The sequence below is a fragment of the Mytilus edulis genome, chromosome 11, assembly GCF_963676685.1.
Source record: "Mytilus edulis chromosome 11, xbMytEdul2.2, whole genome shotgun sequence".
Lineage (NCBI taxonomy): Eukaryota > Metazoa > Mollusca > Bivalvia > Mytilida > Mytilidae > Mytilus > Mytilus edulis.
The window spans coordinates 62,537,241-62,563,290 of record NC_092354.1 but is presented as its reverse complement, the minus strand read 5'-3'; the positions used below and the strand labels follow the sequence as shown (position 1 = coordinate 62,563,290).

The 26,050-nt window shown below is 31.9% G+C and overlaps 1 protein-coding gene across 1 annotated transcript in view; it reads left to right on the top strand.

Moving 5' to 3' along the window:
* Window positions 1-1,103: 1,103 nt before the first annotated feature.
* The window catches only part of LOC139495973 (uncharacterized), a 46,810-nt gene continuing 21,863 nt past the window's right edge, over window positions 1,104-26,050 (top strand). The window contains exons 1-5 of the mRNA XM_071284400.1: window positions 1,104-1,167; window positions 2,811-2,831; window positions 15,176-15,208; window positions 23,462-23,527; window positions 25,682-25,708. Coding sequence (XP_071140501.1) covers window positions 23,509-23,527; window positions 25,682-25,708 — 46 coding nt within the window. The 5' untranslated portion in view covers window positions 1,104-1,167; window positions 2,811-2,831; window positions 15,176-15,208; window positions 23,462-23,508. The remainder of the gene's footprint in view (window positions 1,168-2,810; window positions 2,832-15,175; window positions 15,209-23,461; window positions 23,528-25,681; window positions 25,709-26,050) is intronic.

The following is a 26,050-nucleotide window of genomic DNA, read 5'->3' as shown; positions in this document are numbered from 1 at the left end:
TTATAATTTTTGATTGTATGTGTTTTCAACAGTTGATATTCTTTTAAGATCACTAAACTACAAAACAAGCATGCCAAAATGAATTATAAAACACAGTCATCTTTCTTTTTCAGCTAAGTCCAGTGACGAAGAATACTGTTTTGCTGATACATGTGAGATTTTGATAATTTGTTGATTTATATACACGTACACACACACACACGCATCTCATCCATTAATTCAGACACCCATAATCCATCGATCTATGTATCTATAATCCCGCAGTTGATCTATGTCTCTATCATCATTATCAATCATAATAAAAAAATCTAAATATTTTAGCCCTTGAATAGTATAAACTTCTCATCTAAACGTACATATGTACATGACATACTGTGTAATGGTGTATGTAATACGGTGCATGGACAATAGTGCAATGTAATAAGTAGATGAATATACGTTTTAAGGGCAGATCCTAACACACAGCAATTTGGTGTCATCTGGTGTAATCAAACTATCTTAAGCTTCAAAATAAACCGTATTCTATGGCAAGTACTACAGTTCTACGTTAAATAATCGTAGGTTTGCATGGCGTACACAATCATTATTAAATTGGTCGCCATAAAATATTCATGGTTCACAAACAATAGACAAATTTATATAAGGGCAATTTTTCGGCAAGAAGTTGACATCTTAATATTTGCTTTGATAATGTTTTTTTTACTATAACACTTTTATTAAAAAGAAGAAATTAAAGCAAACCATCTTGATTAATTAACACTAAAAACAATGTCAACCGAAAAAATTATAATATGGAAATTGTAAGTTCACAACTCACTTAAATCATGTTGATAATTACTGATATATTTTTAATTAATTTAATTTAAATTGATAAATATTTGAAATAGTTACGCTCACTACTTCACTCATAGAGTAATTCTCTAGAAGTGAAAAGTCTATTGAAATAAGGATATTTCTGAAAATATACAAAATGATAAATGCGAAGATCAATTCTCAATTATTTGAATCACAGGCTAAAAATACTGGTTGGGGTTATATAACAAAAAAATCGTTATTAGATGGTCCATGATTGTTTGATAATATTTTATTCGTATTGAACAGATACATGTGGTATATGTCATGATACATTTGACAGACTTGATGTATTTAGAAAGCATAAGTACAAAGGTAAGTATCAAGTTTGATAGACTAATTGTTGTTATTGCTTAGTTGTCAAACATCGTCTTAGTACGTCATTGAAACTTTTTATTTACTATACCCAACAAAAGAGACAATTTTAATATAGCAATACTAAACATTCTATTGCATCATACATGTACAGCATCTTCATTTTTCTTTACGTAAATATTTTCCTTATAATTCCGATATAGGTGTCAAAATGGTTTATTCCTTGAATGCAAACATCCTTTCGTCTACCGACTATTTACCTGCCAATTTTTGTGTTGGCATTCCAGGAATAGGTGCAAGTAGTTATCACAACAAAAGTGTAATGTTATCAAAACAATCATACTAATTAAACATAGGTGAATTCCAGGTAGCTATATCAATTTCATGTTTTCAAGTTGTTGAATATCATGTTTGCTGTTTATGCTTGAACCAATATGATCTTCCTTTAACACAAAACTTTGAATTTTATTTTAATTGTTGCATCACAAGGTCAACATGTGCCAGGAATTCTAGGTTGCACACATTCTACAATAGACTCTTTCGACTTTGAAGTTTCTTTGCAATATTTCTATAGTTTTGTGTGCTGTAATAACTAATATCCTCCCATATAAATTGATGGAATTTTTCGAAACTTTGTATCTCGTTTTAGACTACACTGTTTTATTTTGTTCAGTTGTTCAGGATATTTTTCTTGGTTATAATATTACACCCTTATTATTGTAAGTGATTCATAATATATTGTTTAGGTGATTGTCATGTTTGTTAATTTTGAATAGCATATTATGTGTTTGTAGACAGATCACACAGAAAACATAAGCAAACATATTAGCAGATTGAAAAAAGCACTCACTTATGTGATAAAAAACAGTTATTGAATATTTTCTACAAGCAATTTTCACATTTAACAGTCTATTACAAGTGTAAAGTTAACTGTCCCTTTGAAAAGTTCATATTAAATAATTAAATATTCAAAATGATATGGAATTGAATAAATCTCTATCCTTTTTTTCAGTTTGAAATAATTGTATTTAACTAGAATTCCTATAATACTTGTAATATGTCTTATGTTATTAAACATGTCCACTCCCAAAATATTTCTTAAAAAAAAAAAGCAATAAAAATGTTTTAATTTCTTTATTTCTTTAAAATTCATAACAATTTTAACCCAGAAATCTACTAATTATTTTTAACATTTAAATACTTATAAAATAATTAAGACAGTTAAAAAAACACCTATTGTTCTTATATAAACGTCTATTGAAATATTTTTGTTGGCGTTCAAGGAAAAGGTAACATATAAAATGTTGGCATTCGAGGAAAACACCGTTAAAACAATTTTCTAGTTTAAGATAGAAAAATTAATTGTTGTTATCAATCTTTTTTTATTGTATATCTGCCTTCACAATGCAATTTTTCAAACATTTACTTGATATATTTGCAATTATGATATAGGATCAAAGTTTATGCTTTCAGTTTAAGTTTTAGATGTGCCATTTGTAGTGTTAACATTGTCATGGTCGTTGTGTTGTTAGGTGACATGTTATTAATGCAATTACATGTTCAACTATTAAATGTTATTTTAAATGTAACAAAACGAATATGATGAAATATAAAATATGAAAACTTTCATTTTCTCATTTTAGACCATCCATCTTCTCCTTTAGGTAAGTTTTTGTTTTGTTAACTGAATTATAGTATAAAAGGGTTTGGAGTGTTCTTGCTTAAGTTATAAATGTTGTCCTAACTGCTTATCAAAATTCCGATATCTGCAATTTTTTAACCGGTAAGGCATTTGTGTATTCTTTGACGTGAAAACAGATTCTAAGATTTTGCAAACATTGTCATTCGAGATTAGAAATATTTTTTGAGTAATAGTCGACATATTTGTACGATTAGATTAGAATCGAATTCTTCTCCGCTATTGCAAGACGCATACTTATCTGAATTACATGGTCTACGTGATTTACACGACAGATGTCAAATTTGCAGCAGGTTCAATTAATCCTTCTAGAACATTTGACATCTGTTTGTGATGGGTTTCGTGTTACTCGATCTTTAATTTAAAAAAAATCATTTATTTTGATGCAAGCCTAAAAAATCATACTTCATCAGTCTAAAAAAGTACATTGATTATCCCAGTTTATCATTGCATAGAATAAGCTCAACTCGGCTAGAGGGGACGTCTTAAACTTAAAGGTGAGGTAGGAGTTTTTTACCCGTTTTAAAGACACCACTTTGCTGTGCATGTACTGATTAATGTGATTTTGTGTCATGGACTGACATAACGGTTTTCTATTTATAAATTGTATGTTAAAGAATGTCAACTGTATACGTGCACACTCTATTTAAACCTAAAAGAATGCCATAAAAAAGCATATTGTTATGTTTTCTTTTTTTTTGTTGATTTTGCGAGTAGCGAGTATGATGGCACTTTTTTTTTATGGAGACAAGGGTTACATTAGTGTTTATATATATCAACACAATTATGCAATGTTGTCAGAATATCAGATTCCCTCTAATAAACGAATATTCGTGTAGATGTAGACAAATCTAACATATAAACAGAACGGTATGGCATATACAAAGTGTAATTATGGAACCATTGATTATTCAATATTAGTTTTATATACAATATATACAATACATACATGACATAGTGGTGGAATTATCAAAAACAAAGGATTATATATCAAAAACTCATACGAGGTTATGTTGTCGTAGTTTAACGTTTTTACTTTTACAAACCAAAGGATTGTGTAATCAGCAAAGACATGCATTTTCTTATTATTTTTTTGATAGATATTGAACAAATATTCGTATTCTGATGAATTTTTAGATCATATGATCGCAATAAGTAACTTTAATTCTTTATTTTATTTAAAAACCGTGGTTACAGGAAACATCTTTTTGATAATACTCAAACGGGATTGGTATCTCTTGTAGAATAATTGAATATTCAAAAAGAAATTCCTATTATAATATAAATATTTTTTAATGTGAATACTACGTAAGTTATCTCCTTTTTCAACTTTTCTGAAGTTAGTCAATATTCTTGCATCTTAAAAACTTTGATATAGACACGCTACAACAACTCCGGTGACAGCTTCGAATTAGTGATACAGGCTGATTTTTTTTCTCACACAGACTAGATAGACAATACACAGTTCCGTATGCTTGCATAATACGCATGTCGTATATTCAAGGGATAAAGTTAAAAACAATCTATATCTTATATTAGAAATTTATAACTTTAAACACGAGTTATTGTCTGAAATTTAAAAAAAATGCTTATTAGGGCCCCTTTTTTGGCCCCTACTCTAAACTGTTTGGATCATAACCCCAAACATTAATCCCAACCTTCCTTTTGTGTTAGTGTTGGGGGTCAATTCGCAATAGCATAGTTTATTGCACAAAAGTAAAACAAAATGAATATTAGTTCATATCATAAAAACCTATTCTTAGTTCTTTGAGCACAGTTATTATATGTGTCAAAACCTATCATGTGTCAAATATTTAATTACAATCCAAATTCACACCTGTATCAAGCGTGAGTATTGTGTCCTTTTTTGCCCTAACTGTTCGGAATTGGACCTCTGCGGTCGTATTCAGCTGCGCTCAGCGAAGCAATTTATTGATGAATAAAATCACATAACTTGGAAAAAGTATAATGTTAAACAATTCAAATGAGAGCCTATAATACTGGAACATCACCCTTTTAGTAATTTATAAAACGAAACAAAATCTAAAATTGATAAGAATCGAAAGGGAGCTTACGTCAATATATATATAAACAATTCACCGAAGTTTCATGCAAAACAGCATACAGAATCCAATTGATTTAAAAAAAAGGGCTCAAATCATTTGAATTCAGAGGAGTTTTAACGAGTAGTAGACTTGAGATTACACACTCTATGAAATTTGTCGAATTACACAGATTGATAATTCAGGTAGAGATCGTCAGCTTAAGCATTTGAAAACAAGTTTATTTAAACATTCAATTTAATCTTGACGTTAACAACTAAAGCTGCAAAGATATTCCAATTTCTACGTGAAATCAACAAAAATAACTATAATCAAGTAACGTTTTTTAATGACTGTTAGACAGACTTTTGCGTATAATTTGCCTTTCTGAATTATATGTATGTGCAGCTTATTCGTGTGTCGTTTTTATATACGCAGATTGTTGTTGTTGCCTGTATAATTGCAGCAACAAAACAGACATCAAACAGAAGAAGTAAGAAGGTGCCATGCTTATTTTTGGCCAAGCATCATATTACTGAAATATGGTTTAGACTCCTACTATGTCCTCTTCCACTTTATCAGAAAGAAAACTGTACGAGGTGGAATAACGCCATTGTTGTAGGCTATATTTCTGTAAGAATGGTACCGTACTTCATGTACGGTGGTTCCTCAAAACATAACACTTTGTAACGTTACATAAGGTATATATGTGTTGAATTTGATATCTTATGGCAGCCATCTTTGAAAAAGCCGCCATTCTCAATTTTCAACATTTCTTTAGTTAATATTGTTCGACGCATCCAGCATAATTAGTACATGTATAAGTGATATTTGTTGACTTTGATATTTTATGGCAGCCGTCCTTGAAAAAGACGCCATATTGAAATTACAAGGTGGATCAATATTTTTTGTTTAAACACTAAGCACTGCTGTGATTCCAAATTTGGCCTTGAAACTGCCATTATATAGATGATACATGTATATGCTCATTTTGATATTTTGTGGCGGTCATTTTAAATAAAAGCCGCCATATTGAAATTGAAAGATGGGTCTATAGCTAATATTTTTAAAACACCCAAAACTACTAGCATGCCAACTTTGGTGCTATTATCATCGAACCCACATTTGTTTCACCAATCTGCCGGACTATATACAGATGGGTACGGTCCTAACCTTTACAAAAGTTAACTTGGAGCAGACTTGTTGACTTGTTTTGTTTAAGAACAGTTTATTTGAAGGAAAAATAGTAAAAAAATATAGGTCACCGATGAGTTTATTTTAAAAAAAAATTTAATGCAGAAAACGGCATTTCTTCACCGAAGGGAGATAATTTGAAGCTTTTTCAATGATAGTAACATTTTAAAAGTGTATGTTACCAAAATGAATTGATTTTTTTCGTTGATGTTTGTACCATATCATAAATTAACAACTAACTGATTTTTTGTACCCTCGAACCTCCTAAAGGATGTTTGCTTGTCATGTTTTTTAAATTTTTGTCAGATATTTGGAATCCTCTGATTATATCCATTCGAATGCCTCAAAGGAAATTTTGCCTCTTGACTCCATTTTTCTTTTTAGTAATCTTTTATAGGTTTAATTATAAGCTATCTGTAAAAGTCCCATAAAATCCTTGTTATTTTTTAATAGTTTTTAGCACTTCAGTTTGTCTATGATAAAGCAATGAAAAATCAAGAGAGAACATTTTCCCGCCAAAATTTCAATGGTTAATATCACGAAAACAAGAACATTGACCTATATATCTGTTTTGCTTTTTTGGTTCCTTTAATAATCCCTCATCAATATATACTAGTGTTATGAAAATCTAGTTTTTTTTTTAAAATGAGTAGCTGACCTCCTCAAGTCAAGTCGTTGTGAAATTATCTTTATTAGAAGCCCTCTTTTTAATATATTATATAGGTTCTGATTTAGGGTTCAAACAACTAGATTATATTGATTATATAATTTACCTTTGACGACGATAAATTTTGTAATTATTCATCTTATACGCTTCCATTTTGATAAAAAAAAGTGTAAACTAATGGATACCGCTATGATAAAAGTTAGCTGTTGAATTCTAATTCGACTGCAATTTAGTTTGTGTCCCTTTCATGCAATGACTAAGTGTGCTTCAAGGTCCAATGATATTTTGGTTCGCGTGCAATAACATTGGTTAAAGTGTATGGATCTCATTGAAAGTTCTAGCACAAGGTTATATACCATAACATAATAATTGGGATTACTTTTTTTCGGGGGAATTGTCTCATCGATTTTGTAATTAGGGGTACAAAAAAAGTCAGTTATACTTGTTTATAGAAAATAAATTGGTTTGCAGACAAAAACTTTAGCATGTTTAGTATAAGTGTATGAATCTGTCTGATATTTTTATACAAGATTACATCTTAAACAAGAAGGATTAGGGTTAAAGTCGGGGTTGGTCACTGTCATAGCTGTTTCTAAATTAGGGGGCCAGGGGCCAACAACAATTCAGACAATAACTTGAGTATAAGTGTATATCTATCTATCAAGTTTCCACACCACAATAGGAAAATTTGGATATATTTCGGAGTTATTGTCAAAGCTGTTTAGTTTAAAATATATATATATTTAAGAACAACAATGTGTGCATAAGAGTATAGATTTTGAATACATATCACCACAAGGTAACAAACATCAAAGGAGACTTAAGATTAATTTTTATTGTCGGATTGGGGTTATTGCCTAAACCGTTTAATGGTTAGGGTCGTTAAAGGGTTCTCCTGATTTGTAAGCAAGGTAAGTGTATGAATATCGATAATATTTTAGCATACTGTTTTATACCCCAAAAAGAATCTGAGGATATATTTTATTGGTTATGTTAGCAGTAGTATAGCACGTTTATGAATTAGAAGCGAAACGAGACTTAATATAAATTATATTGTTCGGATTCACAGATCTCTGTAAAATGTTACCACAAGGTTTCATACTTCAGAAAGAAAGTTACTATAAATTTTGGGGGTCTGATCCAAATTGTTAAATAACTAGGGACTGAAAAGGGGCAAACAAACTACTATAACTTGAGTATAAGTCTATGCATTGCTATTCAATTAGGTCATAAGGTGTTATACCCTAAAAAAAGTTTGGATTAGTTTAAGGGTTATGACATTCACGGCTTAGTTCAAAGGGGTCAAACATAATTCTTTTGTATAAACTGCTATTTTTTTGACCACTTTTGATTGGGTTTAATTTAAAGTCTTTAATTCTTGTTTTTTTTTAATATTTTGAATCTAAACGGGTATAAATAATTTGGATTTTTGACCCCGTGTTTTTTAATTTATTCATATTAATGTATAAAGGGTCTAAAAGTAAACATTATTTGATTCATCAAAATTGAATTATTGGTGTTCTTTAAAATACGTGAATCTATCGGATCACTTAGATTTTAAATTTAATTATTGGAATGTTATTTTTTTCCAGATCTAAATTATTCAGCGATTGGAGATTATGATTGTTTACGGATTTATATCTTGATTTTTTTTTATAAAGAGACAATGGTTACATAAGCGTTTAAATAAACCTAATAATGTAATGTTCCCTCATATAATGAATTTATTATTGGAGAATACGACAAACCTAGCATAAAAACAGAACGTTATGGCATATACAAAGTGTAGTTATTAAACCGTGATTAATCAAATTGAGTTTTGAACATAATCCATGACGGTGGAACTATTAAAAACAAAGGATTATATGTTAAAAACCTACACGCGGTTGAGCAGTTGTATTTTAACGTTTTTACTTTTACAAACCGGAGGGCTGTGAAAGCAGCAAAGAAATGCATTTTCGCATTATTTTTCTTATAAATTCTGAACAAATACTCGTATTCTGATGAATGTTCAAGAGCATATGATCGCAATAAGCAACCGTAATTCTTTATATTATTTAAAAAACCGTGGTTATAGTAAACATCTTTTTTCGATAATACTCACAAGGGATTGGTATCTTTTGTAGAATAATTGAATATTCAAAATGAAATTACTATTATAATCTGAATACAAAATCAATTCAACTGCGCAAGTTTTGTTCTTTTTAAACTTTTCTGAAGTAAGTCAATATTCTTGCATCTTACGAACTTTGATATAGACACGCTACAACAACTCAGTTGTCAGCTTCGAAATAGTGATACAGACCGATGTCTTTTCGCATACAGACAATACACAGTTGCGCATGAGCGCATGATACGCCGGTCGTATGTTCAAGGAATAAAGTTGAAAAAAATCTAAACTTGATATCAGAATTTATAAAAAAATGAAAAAAAATGGGAGTTTTAATGAAAACTGCAAAAAGCACTTTAAGAAAATCGTCCGAAAACTTGAAAATCATCCCTTTTTATACGACCGCAGTCGTATATTGGTATCACGTCGCCATCGTCGTTGTCGTCGTCGTCGTTGTCGTCGTCGTCGTTCGAAGACAGTTGGTTTCCGGACAATAACTAAAGTATGAATATATACAATCTTAACTAAAAAAGGAAGGTTGGGATTGAGTTTTTGGGTTATGGTCCCAACAGTTTAGGAATTAGGGACTAAAACAGGATATTGACCAAATTACGTCTCAGAATTTTCATTACCATGTGTGACACTCCCGGGGGAGGAGTTATCTCCTATATATATTGTGAAACGAGTGTGCCGCAAAACAGGGTCGCTTTTTAATGCCCTGCTGATTAGACCAGGGTCCCTTTTTCATGTCTTGCTGGTTAGAACAGGATCTCTTTTTCATGGCCTGCTGATGAGATCAGGGTCTTTTTTTAAATAAAGTATTTGTCAAGAACAGGATCGCTTATTTAACTGTTTAAGATACAATCTAGAACCCTGGTCTAGAACAGCATCTATTTTAAACGGTCTAGAATAGGGTATGTTTTTCAATATTTCTGTTTAGAACAGGGTATGCTTTTCAATGTTTTCTGGTTAGAACAGGGTATGATTTGGATAGTCCTGTCGGCACAGCTGTACCAGGAAGGATAGTCAGTAACACTCCCCGGGGTTATACTGTGGAGGATAATATTTTCTTTTAATTGTAAATCAGGACATTTATGGCATGTTGAGAGTGGTGTTTAACATAAAGAAGGGAGATGCGGAATGTTTTTATTTCAATAGTTCATTTCAGGATGGTGTTAGCTTTCATTTTTACCGATGTGAAAGGTCAAACTACTATCAATAGCTGACACTTCTAGAGTTTTATTTGGTAGAGGTAATATTTCACCTAGAATCCCTCAGTACTTTTATATCTTTTTCTTTTTAAAATACATATTTCAGAGCAAGTACGATATTTTGTTTCATTAAATGTGGAAGTTTCATGTCTATCAAATAAGACAAATAAAATTGAGAATGGAAATGGGGAATGTGTCAAAAAGACAACAACACGACCATAGAGCAGACAACAGCCGAATATCACAATGCAGCGAGAAACTCCCGCACCCGGAGGCATCCCTCAGCTGGCTTCTAAACAAATATGTATACTAGTTCAGTGATAATGGACGTCAAACTAAACTCCGAATTATACACAAAGATCTAAAATTGAAAATCATACAAGACTAACAAACACCAGAGGCTCCTGACTTGGGACATGCGCAAAAATGCGGCGGGGTTAAACATGTTCTTTTGAAATCTCAACCCTCCCCCTATACCTCTAGCCAATGTAGAAAAATAAACACACAAAAATACACACAGTAAAAGTAAAAACTCAGTTTAAGAGAAGTCCCAGTCCGATGTGAGAATAGGTAAAAAAGAAACTAAACAAAATGGCAATAATACATAAATTAACAAAGGACTACTAGCAGTTACTGGCATGCCATCTCCAGACCTCAATTAAAAGAGGGACGAAAGATACCAAAGGGACAGTCAAACTCATAAATCTAAAACAAACTGACAACGCCATGGCTAAAAATGAAAAAGACAAACAGAAAAACAATAGTACACATGACACAACATAGAAAACTAAAGAATAAACAACACGAACCCCACCAAAAACTAGGGGTGATCTCAGGTGCTCCGGAAGGGTAAACAGATCAATTAAGCAGATTGAAAGATTATGTCTTCATCATATGAATATCAAGCACAATCCCTCCCGTAAGGGGTTTAGTAGTATACCATCATAAAATATATAAGAAGGACATTACTCATACGTGTCATGCCAACAACTGGGTTTAGAATAAATGTGAATAATTCCGATGCAAAGACCCTATAAGTAAATCAATATTAAAGCCAAAATATGCAACCTTCAATTAAAATCTACTTGGCTGCTTACCATTTCATTATGTGCCGCAATATACTGTTCCATCTTAGAAATGGGTTGAGATCCAGTTTATACATTCAATTTGCTGCTTATACATGAATACTATATATATATACCTGTCCAAAATCGGAGCCTATTTTTCTGTTTGCTTATTATCGTGTCTGTTTTTCCTGTTTTTTTATTGTAAACAAAATATTGCCATTGATTTATATCTTGAACACTGGTCAATTTGATGTCATTTAGCTCACTTTGCGAAGATTCAACATTCAACGCCATGTTTATTGAAAAGTTCTCTCATTGGCAAGCATAGTTTACCAAAATTATATAATCATATAAGTCGCAGGATAATTCGATTATTATAAAATGCGGTTCCTTTAATCAACATACGTAAAAGATCTCAAAACTTTACACTGTTTTTTACTAACTTTCGTTTGTTGTCTACAGTTCAAAAAATTAACAGTGTTTATATATTTTTTGCTTAAAGTTAACTTTTTAACCATGGGTCCCTTTTCAAAAGAATCTCAACTAACTTATATGTAAGCTTAAGTATAGGGGAAATTTTGTTAGCTATGTAAAAGGCATCTTCAACTGACTCTATTTTGCCTGTGAAGACCATAAAAAGGTCATCTCTATATTGACAGTTTTCTTTCCATTTGAACTTATCTAAGACAGATGCAGATATGTATGATGGTGAAAATATATCACCTATGGAATGGACCTTCATATAACTAATTTGTATAACTTTCCATTAAACTCAAATTTATTGTTTCTTGCAGTTTAATCTTTTTTGTTGAGAATCTTTAAAGGGTGTTATTATTTTGTGTCAATTAATTCTTCTGCATTGATAACTGTTTTTTTTTTTATTATCAATGATCATATTTGTGTACATTTTAAAACGTTTCATCATAGGCAATAAGAATGCATTCCCTTTTTACCTCGTGTGTTTTATTAATGAAATCTTTTGTATCTTGAACTTAAAAATTATGCCTCTTCAAAAATGTTTTTTATGTTAGAATCATTTAATCTGTCAATGCGTCTCGTAGGAGAGTTACCGTGACTAATTGATGATCTTTTATCAATGTCTCCTACTAGTTGACCATTTCGGAATGCCTCATCGATTATTTCTATATTAATTTAATGAATTTTTGAAAGACTGCGGTACATGTAACCATGTTTTAAATAATTATTATTCTTTAAGAATTATACGTGTGGGAATCTATTTCTTTTTTGTCTATATAGATTATCAACTATATCTTTTATTACCATATAGCATATAAGTGAGTTAGCGGTCTGAGTAAAGTTCTTTATTGCCAAGCTTTAGCTATCTTAAATGCTCCGTATGGATTTTTTTTAATTACAAGAAGCTAATATAGATAAGAAGAATACATGTTCCCGAATGAATGAACTATAACTAGAAATCATTGAAATGGGAGCCATCTCTGTGGGCCCCGCTGTGAATAATGTGCATTAAAAAATTGTATCTTTACCATAGGACATGGGTTTGTCAACTGAAATCAAAATTTTTGACCTTGACCTTTGACTTAGGAAGTTGTAAATAAATTATGACACACCCTTTGGTGTTGGTTTATATACATGTCAATTATAAACTTTGAAATGATAACGGTTCTCAAGATATAGAGCGGACACGATCTTTACCATAGGACATGGGGTTGTCAACTGAAACCAAAGTTTTTGACCTTTAACTGGCAGTCGTTCATAAATTATGACACACCCTCTGGTGTTGATTTATATATATGTCAAGTATAAACTTTGAAATCATAACGGTTCTCAAAGATATAGAGCGGACACGATCTTCACCACAGGACACAGGGTTGTCAACTGAAACCAAAGTTTTTTTACCTTGACCTTTGACCTAGGAAGTTGTACATACATCATGACACGGCCTCTGGTGGTGGTTAATAAACACGTAAAGTATAAAGTATGAAATCATAATGGTTCTCTAGATATGGAGCGGACACAAAGTTAAAGTGTTACGGACGGACGGACGGACGGACGGACAGACTGATCACTATAGGGCGACCCGCCTTTGACCTAGGAAGTTGTACACACATCATGACACGCCCTCTGGTGGTGGTTAATAAACATGTAAAGTATAAAGTATGAAATCATAATGGTTCTCTAGATTCGGACGGACGGACGGACGGACGGACAGACTGATCACTATAGGGCGACCCGCCTGAAGGCGGGGCCCTAATTAAGGTTCCGAATATTCCTCCATAGACTATATTTCTAACTTATGAATATGCGTGAACCCTCAGGTGTTCACGCAAAAAGGAGGCGGAATGGGGATATGATTTTGACGAAGTAGAAAATTGATTGTTCTTAAAGTACCCATTCGTCCACCTCACACATACCTTTAAGTTTCCAAATTAAACCTTCTTCAGTTATTTAAAATTCAATAACATTTAAGAGCCTTAACAAAAAAAAAAACTTTAAGAAAACATAGCAAAAGATGGAGTACTCGAATGTTTGTATTTACCTAAATTAAAGTAACCTAACTGTTTGTATACGCCCGTTTACGGAACAATTATGGTATACATTGTTGTACCTACCGACATGTCAACTTGTCAGACATTAACTAAAGACCCTTTCACCAATTTTGCGTGAACCTTTGGTGATTTGTTTATATCTATTGACGTGATCGAGCTCCCTTTGGTTTACGTTTCCTAGGCTTTATTCATTAAAAAAGGGGGGATTTCCAGTTTTTGGACAATAACTCAAAAATGTTTTCAGCAATTTTCATGAAACTTTAGTGAATTGTTTATATTTAGTGATGTAAGATTCCTGTTGATTTTTCATTGTAATTTGATATTGAGAAGTAATTAAACTTTATTCTTTGAAACTGTGACGGGCGTATTATGCGCTCATGGCGTAGCTGTTTATTCATGACTTGCTTTGTTGTTCATAATTTGATGTTTAGATGATGTAAAATGATATTAATAGACTGTTATTTGTGTAGTTCATGCAAGTTTGTAGTTAGCACGCAGGAGAAAATTCTTCAATACACATTCATTTGGTAATTTTTAGCAGCACATTTTCAGCAAATGCAGCAAATACAAATAATATTTTTAATATTTTTTAACATGTTATTGTGCTTTCTGCAAATTTGCAGTAAATGCACTGCCACATTAAATGTTTGCTGCATGTCCGCAGCAAGTTTGATGCAAATGTTCACAGAAGTCTTATCTTTACAGTAATGGTATATAGGTTTTTTCAGGTTTATTTCAATGAACACAGTTTAACAAATATTGTATTTGATCTGTACTTTGCACTTATTTTGTAATCAGTAAGACTACCGACGTTAACACGCTTTTGATTTTGTCAACCTTTTAAAAGAGGAATCAAGTTTGTTTAATGTTTTCCAATTATCGGTTTTCTCCACCAGATCCGACTGATAAAGAGCTAGTTACTATTTAATGTCTTTGTCAAATACGTTATTCCCATAAAAGTATTACAGTTACCGTCCGAAAAAACAACAACAAATAACTATTGAGAAAGTAAGTGTAACAGCTAGTGAAATTTCGGTATTCTACTTTTTCTTAAATCTGAAACATACATTTTAGTGTGTTTGCTTACAGTTTGTGTTGAGTTTTTCTTACTTCTTATACATATATATATATTGATTTACATAATGAAATTTGGCATTAGTCAATTCAGTGCCAATAAAACAACTCTCCATCAAAGTCACGTTATATAAAAGGTTAACAGTTATAGGTCGAAGTACGGCCTTCAGCATAGAACATTGGCTCACGCCGAGCGACAAGCTATAAAGGGCCCCAAAATGACTGATGAAACCAGGAAACCCAACTACGAAAGGACATTTCAAAGTTTCAGCATGGGACAAATTATACGTTGTACATACCTTCGCCGTAGTTGTTGAGAAAATGTGTTTGCATATACTTTTTGATTATCTGAATTTTGATCAGTCGATATTCTTTTAAGATCATTATTATAAAACACAATCATCTTTCTTTTTCAGTGTCCAGTGACATAGAAGATGACGTTGATATATGTGAGATTTTGATTATTTGTTGATTTATATACACGTAAACACACACACACGCATCCCATCCATTAATTCAGACACGCATAATCTATCGATCTATGTATCTATAATTTCTCAGTTGATCTATTAGTACGGTGACCAGAACCAATATTTTTTAGATTTAATCGTCAAACATACTATATGGCTATATTATATATCATTGGGTTCGGAAAAATTAGTACTATTGAAATATCGATGTCGTCAAAAAGAAATGTGGTAACAGTTTTGCATAAAATGAGGTCAAAGATCAAATTCTGTTTTTATTTTTTCTTCTTCTATACTTTCAAAATTTGAAGAAATATACAACAATTTAGGTTAAATTCTAGATACATACATTTTCTTATATCAATTTTCAATGAATCATCTCGAAAATGTTAAAAAAAAAATGAGAAAGAAATCGATTTATTCTGGAAATTGGCGTTTTTCAAATATTTGTTCTATTACACAAGATCAACACATATTCTGTTAAAATTACTGTAGTTACCTTGCCGGCTAACATCCAACCTCATCAATAAATTATGAATATTATTTTTACCTGCATCCTTCTGTCATGAAGGCAAATTTTGCATAAGACCACTCATGAAATTCATTAAAACTAAAAAGCACTCAATTATTCGAAAATAGTTACAATTCAACATTCCAATCACAGAGATCCACACAACAGAATTATATCTTCTGGTTAATTGTCAAGGAACATGATTTGAAATTTCTACATAATTCTGACCCTTTACAGGACCAAAGCCCCGGACATGTAAGGTTTTGTAGTGAACAAACACATGACTCTTTCACATGCAGATTTTCCTTCAATGAAGACACAAGATCCTGCAAGAACTCTGCTGAAATATGCCTTTTAAAATACACGCCAACAGTATTCTAAAGGTGACCGGATATGGGTTTAGCAATGTGTAATGCGTTTCAAATTTTTAGTTTGAAACGAAGTACGTAAAACATACTGTTTCAGTGCCGTCTCGCAGGAAGGTAACCTGACTAAACTTACATCTTACTTGTGGTAAACTTGAATAATTATTATGATGGAGTGGTTTTAAAGAGATAGCTCTGATCATAAACCTTTGAAATTATCTTTCATGCCAAAACAAGGGCTTTATCATTGTCAATATTACCGAAACTCTAAACATAACTGAAATAGTCGTGCGTGTCCTTCGAAGTCTTGTAGACAGTTTGTATACCTACTCCAAACAAAGACGAAGTTGCGTCGCATCCGGTAAGTACATGTGCAGCAGGCAATAGTTTACAAATTGTTGGGGAAAGACAGACACATAGTTATTGGATGGGTGAAAATCTCCGCCCATCATTTACACTGCTAATGTTCCAAATCTGCAACCACAACTCGCTTGTATGTGTCCTATTTTTATAGTAGCGAACACACAAAACAATTACAATTGTATAAGAGGTCTGTATGATTGTTCTTCCACTCTTTCACATTTACCTTAACTCCGTGTCAAAGCTTAAGGCATTGGGTATAGGCCTTCTCTTAAATGCTGAAAAAGTTACGACAGCCATGAACAGTGTTGGTATAAATAACTAAGTTTCAAACGTTCTGACTATGTAAAGCTCACATCAGGTGGAATCTTATCGGATTTGTCAAGGTTTTCCAGTGAGGAATACTTTTCCGCTCTATAATCTGATACATGCACTTTGATGGGAGCTGTAGTCTCTGTGCGGCGTTCCCTTTCGGCAGACTTTATAGAGTTGTTCGTGTCGTAGCGGTCAAAAACATGTGCTACTATGTGCGCCATAGAAATTCATTTGGACATATTTTTTTAATAGTAAGCTGCAAGGTCGCCGCATGTTTTACCTTTCTTAGCATTAGTAAATTGAACCAATGCCATACCATCTCTTATGTAAGTTGTGAGCGATGATATAAAGGAAGGTAGGGAAAGTGCACAAGAGACTTAAGATTCGAATTGCTTCACAAAATCCGACTTGCATGATTTTCTCATGGTGTCGTCATTTTGAAAAGGGGATAATGGAATGGTTGCGACAACACATGTTCTATGATAACATCATCTCTACATTTTGCCGAAATTAGTGCACGTCTAATTACAAGTTATGGATTTATGCGACCTGAAAGTATTTCCCCCGATTTATTTTTCAGGTTTGTGTTTGACTTTGATATTGGACTATAAAAACTCCTTGTGATCTTAAGAAAGAGCACTAATGATAAAATGTTTAGACATTTTCAAGCCTTCCTCGACAACTGTGAGCAAAGAACCTCAAATATGTCTTGAGCATGCATTTAAGAAGAGATATTGATAAGTTATTGAGGGTGGGATTCCACATCAAAGGGATCAGTCATGGATCATTTAGATGGTTCACAATGGCAAAAACATGTTCTTCATCTCTGTTCATTGCTGTTGGCTTTGTTTCTTACTGTGAATTTGCATAATTTTCAGCATTTCCATCCCTTTTCAGTATTACATGACTAATGGATTCTATGAAATGTCTAGTAAAGGCCCATCTAACAAGCGCAGACTTTTGAATTGTTATGCCTACAGTGCCACCTAATCCCCTTGAAGCTTTTATAACGGCCTTTTCTGTTGCCATGTCATAGTCCTTTTAAAATGTTCAGGAATCTGTCTAAAAAGCAAAGTAGCCATCTATAAAAGGTGATCAATTGTTCACAGAAAATTGAAGCATATCGAGTATGTAAAATGGCATCCACCTTCGTGGAGTACGGTTGGTTACAAAAATATAATTTTACATTTGAGATGACGATCTCAAGATAGAGACCAATTTCCCTCTCGTTCTGCTCTAACATTTGACTCCTAAATGTCTACTGCTTCAGGGAACATATCCCAGTATGTAAATGTAAGTAATACATCACATTTCAATAGCGTATATGTATGTATCTATAAGAGGCTGTATATGAGCTTCGAATAGCTCCGTCATATGAGCGTTATGAATTTTGTCTGGCTTGAATTGCTGAAATAGTGCTTCTGAGACAAATGAATTTGATATTATTGATTAATAAAGGTACAAATGTATGGAATAACATATAAATGTTAATTATTTTACATTTTGCGTTAAAAAAATTCATGAAATTAAATTGGAACGTACTCCATTAAATGCAAAGTATTCGTAGTGTTAAACTTTTACAAAAACTCTTTAATAACGAATTATTTTGCTAAACTTTCTTTGAAATCGTTAAAATAATATGAATAAGGTGTAACAACAATGTATATAATAACAGAAATCATATCACGGATGTTATTTTACAATGTTGGCCTCAAAACTTTTTTTAGTCGATTTTTTCGTTCAAGTTAATTAACGTACTTCAAAGCCCATTTTACGAAAATTGCACCGTACGATTTTTTGACGACAAGTCAAATTGTTAAGTTTAACCTTTGAACTACCAATACTGTGATTTATAGCCGTATAGTCCGAATGACAATTAAACTCCTTAAATAAGCGACTTTTCCTTACTCGGTCACCGTACTATATGTCTCTATCATCATTATCAATCATAATAAAAAAATCTAAATATTTTAGCCCTTGAATAGTATAAACTTCTCATCTAAACGTACATATGTACATGACATACTGTGTAATGGTGTATGTAATACGGTGCATGGACAATAGTGCAATGTAATAAGTAGATGAATATACGTTTTAAAGGCAGATCCTAACACACAGCAATTTGGTGTCATCTGGTGTAATCAAACTATCTTAAGCTTCAAAATAAACCGTATTCTATGGCAATTACTACAGTTCTACGTTAAATAATCGTAGTTTTCCATGGCGTACACAATCATTATTAAATAGGTCGCCATAAAATATTCATGGTTCATAAAAGTTGCTTGAAATAAGTTGAACAACACACTGTTACAAACGAATTTAATTTATTATTTTAATTCACTAAAAAAGAAAAACATTATCAATGTCATGCCTTTGAAGAGCTTTTTGGAATTTCTTTCAGCAAGAACGCTCATAGACAAACAAATCCTAGGATGCATAAGACCAAAACACGTGAAGAGTTATATAAACAAAAGGGACACAAACAATCAACAAAACATTAAAAACGTTCCGATTCAAGCTCAAATATGAAAATACTATCAAATATGCCGAAAATGTCACTTTTCGGATGTTTTTTGTCAAAAATGAAAGTGGCCGCTTCCGTATTCATTCTCAACCTTTATATATGTAATGTATTATCATAAAATACAACTAACATTTCAATATTAAGGATGAACACGAATGCGGCCACTTTCGGTTTACACGAAAACCGTCTTAAATTTAACAAAAATGCTAAAATTGTGAAGATTTCAGTAATTTAGCATGACTTAATGGTGCTAGTACCCGATATATGTGCATTGTATTGTAAAAAACAGCCCATATTCATGTAGCAGAAGCATTCTACTGTCCAATAAATAACTATAAGTTTACATTTTAACAAATTTTTAAAACTGCTATATTTTGGGGCCAAAAAGGGGTCTTACTGAACCTACTCCTTTATATCAGGGCAATTTTTCCGCAAGAAGTTGACATCTTACAATTTACTTAGATATATTTATTTTACCATAACACTTTCATTAAAAAGAAGCAAACAATTGTGTTCTTCTCTTGATTAATTAACATTAAAAAACATTGTCAACCGAAAAATTATAATATGTACATTGTAAGTTCAAAACTCACTTTTATCATGTTGATAATTACTGATGTATTTTTATGCGACCACAAAAATTGAAATTATTTTGGTCGTATATTTGTATCACGTTGGCGTCGTCGTCGTCGTCGTCCGTCGTCCGAAGACATTTGGTTTTCGCACTCTAACTTTAGTGAAAGTGAATAGAAATCTATGAAATTTAAACACAAGGTTTATCACCATGAAAGGAAGGTTGGGATTGATTTTTGGTGTTTTGGTTCCAAATTTTAGGAATTGGGGGCCAAAAAGGTCCAAATAAGCATTTTTCTTGGTTTTCGCACAATAACTTAAGTATAAGTGAACAGAAATCTATAAAATTTTAACTTAAAACCACAACAGGAAGGTTGGGATTGATTTTTGGAGTTTAAGTCCCAACAGTTTAGGAATTAGGGTCCAAAAACAGGTTCCAAAATAAGCATTTTTCTTGGTTTTTGCACAATAACTTTAGTATAAGTTATTAGATATCTATGAAATTTTAACACAAGGTTAATGACCACAAAAGGAAGGTTGGGATTGATTTTTGGAGTTTTGGTCCCAACGAATTAGGACTTAGGGGCCAAACAGGGCCCAAATAAGCATTTTATTGGTTTTCGCTCTATAACTTTAGTTTAAGTAAATAGAAATCTATGAAATTTTGACACAAGGTTTATGACCACAACAGGAAGGTTGGGATTGATTTTAGAAGATTTGGTCTCAACAGTTTATGATTTAGGGGCCAAAAAAGGGCCCAAAGAATCATTATTCTTGGTTTTCGCACACTAACTTTAGTATAAGTAAATAGAAATCAATGACATTTATAGACAAGGTTAATGACCACAAAAGGAAGGTTGGGATTGATTTTGGGAGTTTTGGGCCCAACGAATTAGGAATTAGGGGTCAAAAAGGACCCAAATAAGCATTTTCTTGGTTTTCGTACTATAACTTGGTTTTCGTACTATAACTTGGTTTTCGTACTATAACTTGGTTTTCGTACTATAACTTTAGTGTAAATAAATAGAAATCTATGAAATTTTGACACAAGGTTTATGACCACAACAGGAAGGTTCGGATTGATTTTGGGAGTTTTGGTTCAAACAGTTTATGAATTAGGGGCCAAAAAGGGCCAAAATAAGCATTATTCTTGGTTTTCGCACAATAACTTTAGTATAAGTATATAGAAATCACTGAAATTTAAACACAAGGTTTATGACCACAAAAGGAAGGTTGGGATTGATTTTGGGAGTTTTGGTCCCAACGAATTAGGAATAAGGGGTCAAAAGGGCCCAAATAAGCATTTTCTTGGTTTTCGTACTATAACTTGGTTTTTGTACTATAACTTTAGTGTAAGTAAATAGAAATCTATGAAATTTTGACACAAGGTTTATGACCACAACAGGAAGGTTCGGATTGATTTTGGGAGTTTTGGTTCAAACAGTTTATGAATTAGGGGCCAAAAAGGGCCCAAATAAGCATTATTCTTGGTTTTCGCACAATAACTTTAGTATAAGTTAATATAAATCAATGAAATTTAAACAAAAGGTTTATGACCACAAAAGGAAGGTTGGGATTGATTTTACGAGTTAAGGTCCAAACAGTTAAGGAATTAGGGGCCAAAAAGGGGCCCAAATAGGCATTTGTCTTGGTTTTCGCACAATAACTTTAGTTTAAGTAAATAGAAATCTGTGAACTTTAAACACAAGGTTAATGGCCATAAAAGGAAGTTAAGGAATAAGGGACAAAAAAGGGGCCCAAATAAGCATTTTCTTGGTTTTCGCACGATTAGTATAAGTATTAATAAATAGAAATCTATGAAATTTAAGCACAAGGTTTATGACCACAAAAGGAAAGATAGGATAGATTTTGGGAGTTGAGGTCCCAACTGTTAAGGAATTAGGGGCCAAAAAGGGCCCAAATAAGCATTGTCTTGGTTTTCGCACTTTAACTTTAGTATTAATTAATAGAAATCTATGAAATTTAAACATAAGGTTTATGACCACAAAAGGAAGGTTGAGATTGATTTTTGGAGTTTTGGTCGGAACAGTTTATGAATTAGGGGCCAAAAAAGAGCCCAAATAAGCATTATTCTTGGTTTTCGCACACAATAACTTTAGAATAAGTAAATAGAAATCAATGAAATTTAAACACAAGATTTATGACCACAAAAGGAAGGTTGGGATTGATTTTGGGAGTTGAGGTCCCAAAGTTAAGGAATGAGGGGCAAAAAAGGGGCCCAAATAAGCATTTTTCTTGGTTTTCGCACCAGAACTTTAGTTTAAGTAAATAGAAATCTATGAAATTTAAACACAAGGTTTATGACCATAAAAGGAAGGTTGGGATTGATCTTGGGAGTTTTTGTCCCAACAGTTTAGGAATAAGGGGCCCAAAGGGTCCAATATTAAACTTTGTTTGATTTTATCAAAAATTAAATAATTGGGGTTTTTTATATGCCGAATCTAACTGTGTATGTAGATTCTTAATTTTTGGTCCAGTTTTCAAATTGGTCTACATTAAGGTCCAAACGGTCCAAAATTAAACTAAGTTTCATTTTAACAAAAATTGAATCCTTGGGGTTCTTTGATATGCTGAATCTAAACACGTACTTAGATTTTTTAATATTGGCCCAGTTTCCAAGTTGGACCAAATCAGGGTCCAAAATAAAAACTTTGTTTGATTTCAACAAAAATTGAAATCTTGGGGTTCTTTGATATGCTGAATGTAAACATGCACTTAGAATTTTAATATGAGCCCAGTTTTCAAGTTGGTTCAAATCGTGGTCCAAAATTAATTTTTGTTTGATTTCAACAAAAAATGAATCCTTGGGGTTCTTTGATATGCTGAATCTAAACATGTACTTAGATTTTTGTTTATGGGCCCAGTTTTCAAGGGGGTCCAAAATTAAACTTTGTTTGATTTCAACAAAAAATTGTATATATGGGGTTCTTTGATATATGCTTAATCTAACGATGTATTTAGATGTTTGATATTTGGGCCCGGTTATAAAATTGGTCACCATTGAGGTCTAAAGGGTCCAAAATTGAACTGTATTTGATTTCATCAAAAATTGAATTCTTGGGGTTCTAATCTAACCATGTATTTTGATTTTGAATATTTGACCATAATAGGTAATGTCCAACTTAAAATTTAAAGTTTTTAAGTTAAGGTTCTAAGACCATATTCATTATGTGTCAGAAACCTGTATTGTGTCAACTATTTAATCACAATCCAAATTCAGAGCTGTATAAGCTTGAATGTTGTGTCCATACTTGCCCCAGTGTTCAGGGTTCGAACTCTGCGGTCGTATAAAGCTGCGCCCTGCGGAGCATCTGGTTCTAATTATTTTAATTTAAATTGATAAATATTTGAAATAGTTACGCTCACTACTTCACTCATAGATTAATCCTTTAGAAGTGAAAAGTCTATTGAAATAAGGATATTTCTGAAAACATACAACATGATAAACGCAAAGATTAATTCTCAATTATTTGAGTCATAGGCTAGAATAACTGGTTGGGGATATATAACAAGTCGTTATTAGATGGTCCATGATTGTTTGATAATATTTTATTCGTATTGAACAGATACATGTGGTAAATGTCAAGGTAGATTTGACAGACTTGAGGATTTAATGAGGCATATAAATGACTGTAAGTATCAAGTTTGATAGAATAATTGTTGTTATTGCTTAGTTGTCAAACATCGTCTTAGTACGTCATTGAAATTTTTTTATGTACTATACACAACAAAAGAGACAATTTCAATTTAGCAATACTAAACATTCTATTGCATCATACATGTACAGCATCTTCATGTTTCTATAGTATGTGCCAAAGAAGGTGATTCTGTTGAATGTTTATTGGTTTACGTTAACCATGTTAACATTTTCCTAATAATTCCAATATAGGTGTTGTCATTTTTCAAAACAATAAACCGGTCCAATCAGCATTGTATCTGTAAAAACGGTTTATTCATTTAATGCCAACATCCTTTGATCTACCGACTATTTACCTGTAAAATTGTGTTGGTATTCCAGGAATAGGTGCAAGTAGTTATCACAACAAAAGTGCAAGCTTGTCAAAACAATCATACTAATTAAACATAGATAAATTCCAGGTACCTATATCAATTTCATGTTTTCAAGTTGTTGAACAACATTTTTTGCTGTTACTGCTTGAACCGATATGATCTTCCCTTAACATAAAACCTTGAATTTTATTTTAATTGTTGCATCACAAGGTTAACATGTGCCTATTTTCAGGAATTCTAGGCTGCACAAATCAACAATAGACTCTTTGGACTTTGAAGTTTTTTTGCAATATTTCTATAGTTGTGTGTATGCTGCAATTACTAATATCCACCCATATTACTTGATGGAATTTTTCGAAACTTCGTATCTCATTTTATTCTACACTGTTTTATTTTGTTCAGTTGTTCAGGATATTTTTCATGGTTATGATATTGAACCCTTATTATTGTAAGTGATTCATAATATATTGTTTAGTTGATTGCAAGGTTTGTTAATTTTGAATAGCATATTAATTGTTTGTAGAAAGAACACACAGAAAACATAATCAAACATATAAGCAGATTGACAAAAAGCACTCACTTATGTGATCTAAAACAGTTATTGAATATTTTCTACAAGCAATTTTCACATTTAACAGTCTATTACAAGTGTAAAGTTAACTGTTCCTTTGAAAAGTTCATATCAAATAATTAAATATTTAAAATGATATGGAATTGAGTAAATCTCTATCCTTTTTTTTCAGTTTGAAATAATTGTATTTAACTAGAATTCCTTTAATATTTATAATATGTCTTATTAGTTATCAAAGGTGCCAGACGCGCGTTTCGTTTACACGAGACTCATCAGTGACGCTCATGTTAAAATATTTATTGAGCCAAACAAATACAAGGTTGAAGAGCATTGAGGATCCAAAATTCCCCAAAGTTGTGCCAAATACGACTAAGGTAATCTATGCCTTGGATAAGAAAATCCTTAGTTTTTCAAAAAATTCAAAATTTTGTGAACAGGAAATATATAAAAATGACCACATTATTGATATTCATGTCAAAATTTAAACGCTTAAGTGTTGACTACTGGGCTGGCGATACCCTCGGGGACGAAACGTCCACCAGCAGTAGCATATGTTATTAAACATGTCCATTCCCAAGATAGTTCTTTTTAATAAAAAAAAACCCAATAAAAATGTTTTAATTTCTTCATTTCTTTAAAACTCATAACAATTTTTTTAACTCAAAAATCTACTATTTTCTTATCAAAAAATGATAGAATGTGCAATTTTATCAAATTCACTAATTATTGTTAACATTTAAATACTTATAAAATAATTAAAACAGTTAAAAAAACACCTATTGTTCTTATATAAACGTCTATTGAAATATTTTTGTTGGCGTTCAAGGAAAAGGTAACATTTAAAATGTTGGCATTCAAGGGAAACACCGTAAAAACAATTGTCTAGTTGAAGATAAAAAAAACTAATTGTTGTTATCAACCTTTTTTTTATTGTATATCTGCCTTCATAATGCAGATTTTGTCAAACGTTTACTTGATATATTTGCAATTAAGATATAGGATCAAAGTTTATGCTTTCAGTTTTAGTTTTATATGTGCCATTTGTAGTGTTAACATTGTCATGGTCCTTGGTCCATGACAATGTTGTGAGGTGACATGTTCTTACTTCAATAACCCGTTCAACTATTAAATGGAATTTTAGATGTTACATAACGAATATGATGAAATATAAAATATGAAGTAAACTTTCATTTTCTCTTTTTAGATCATCAACGTCAACGTACTCCTAAAGGTTAGTTTTTGTATTGTTTACTGAGTTATAGTGTAAAAGGGTTTGGAGTGTTCTTGCTTAAGGTGGCTCGTGGGTACAAAAATTTCAGCAAAAAATTAAACCTTTATTTTTTCATTACAATAAATGATTCGGTTTGGCTCAAGATGACTTTAAAAATGTTTGTATCATTGAAAAAGCTCCAAATTATCTCCCTTTGGTGCAAACATGCCATTTTTTGGCATCAAATTTAAAATATCTTTTTTAACTCATCGGTGACGTATATTTTTTATTATTGTTTTCAAATAAGCTGTACATAAACTAAATAATTGTAAAATTTAAGCGATTTCTGTAATTAGGTTATCT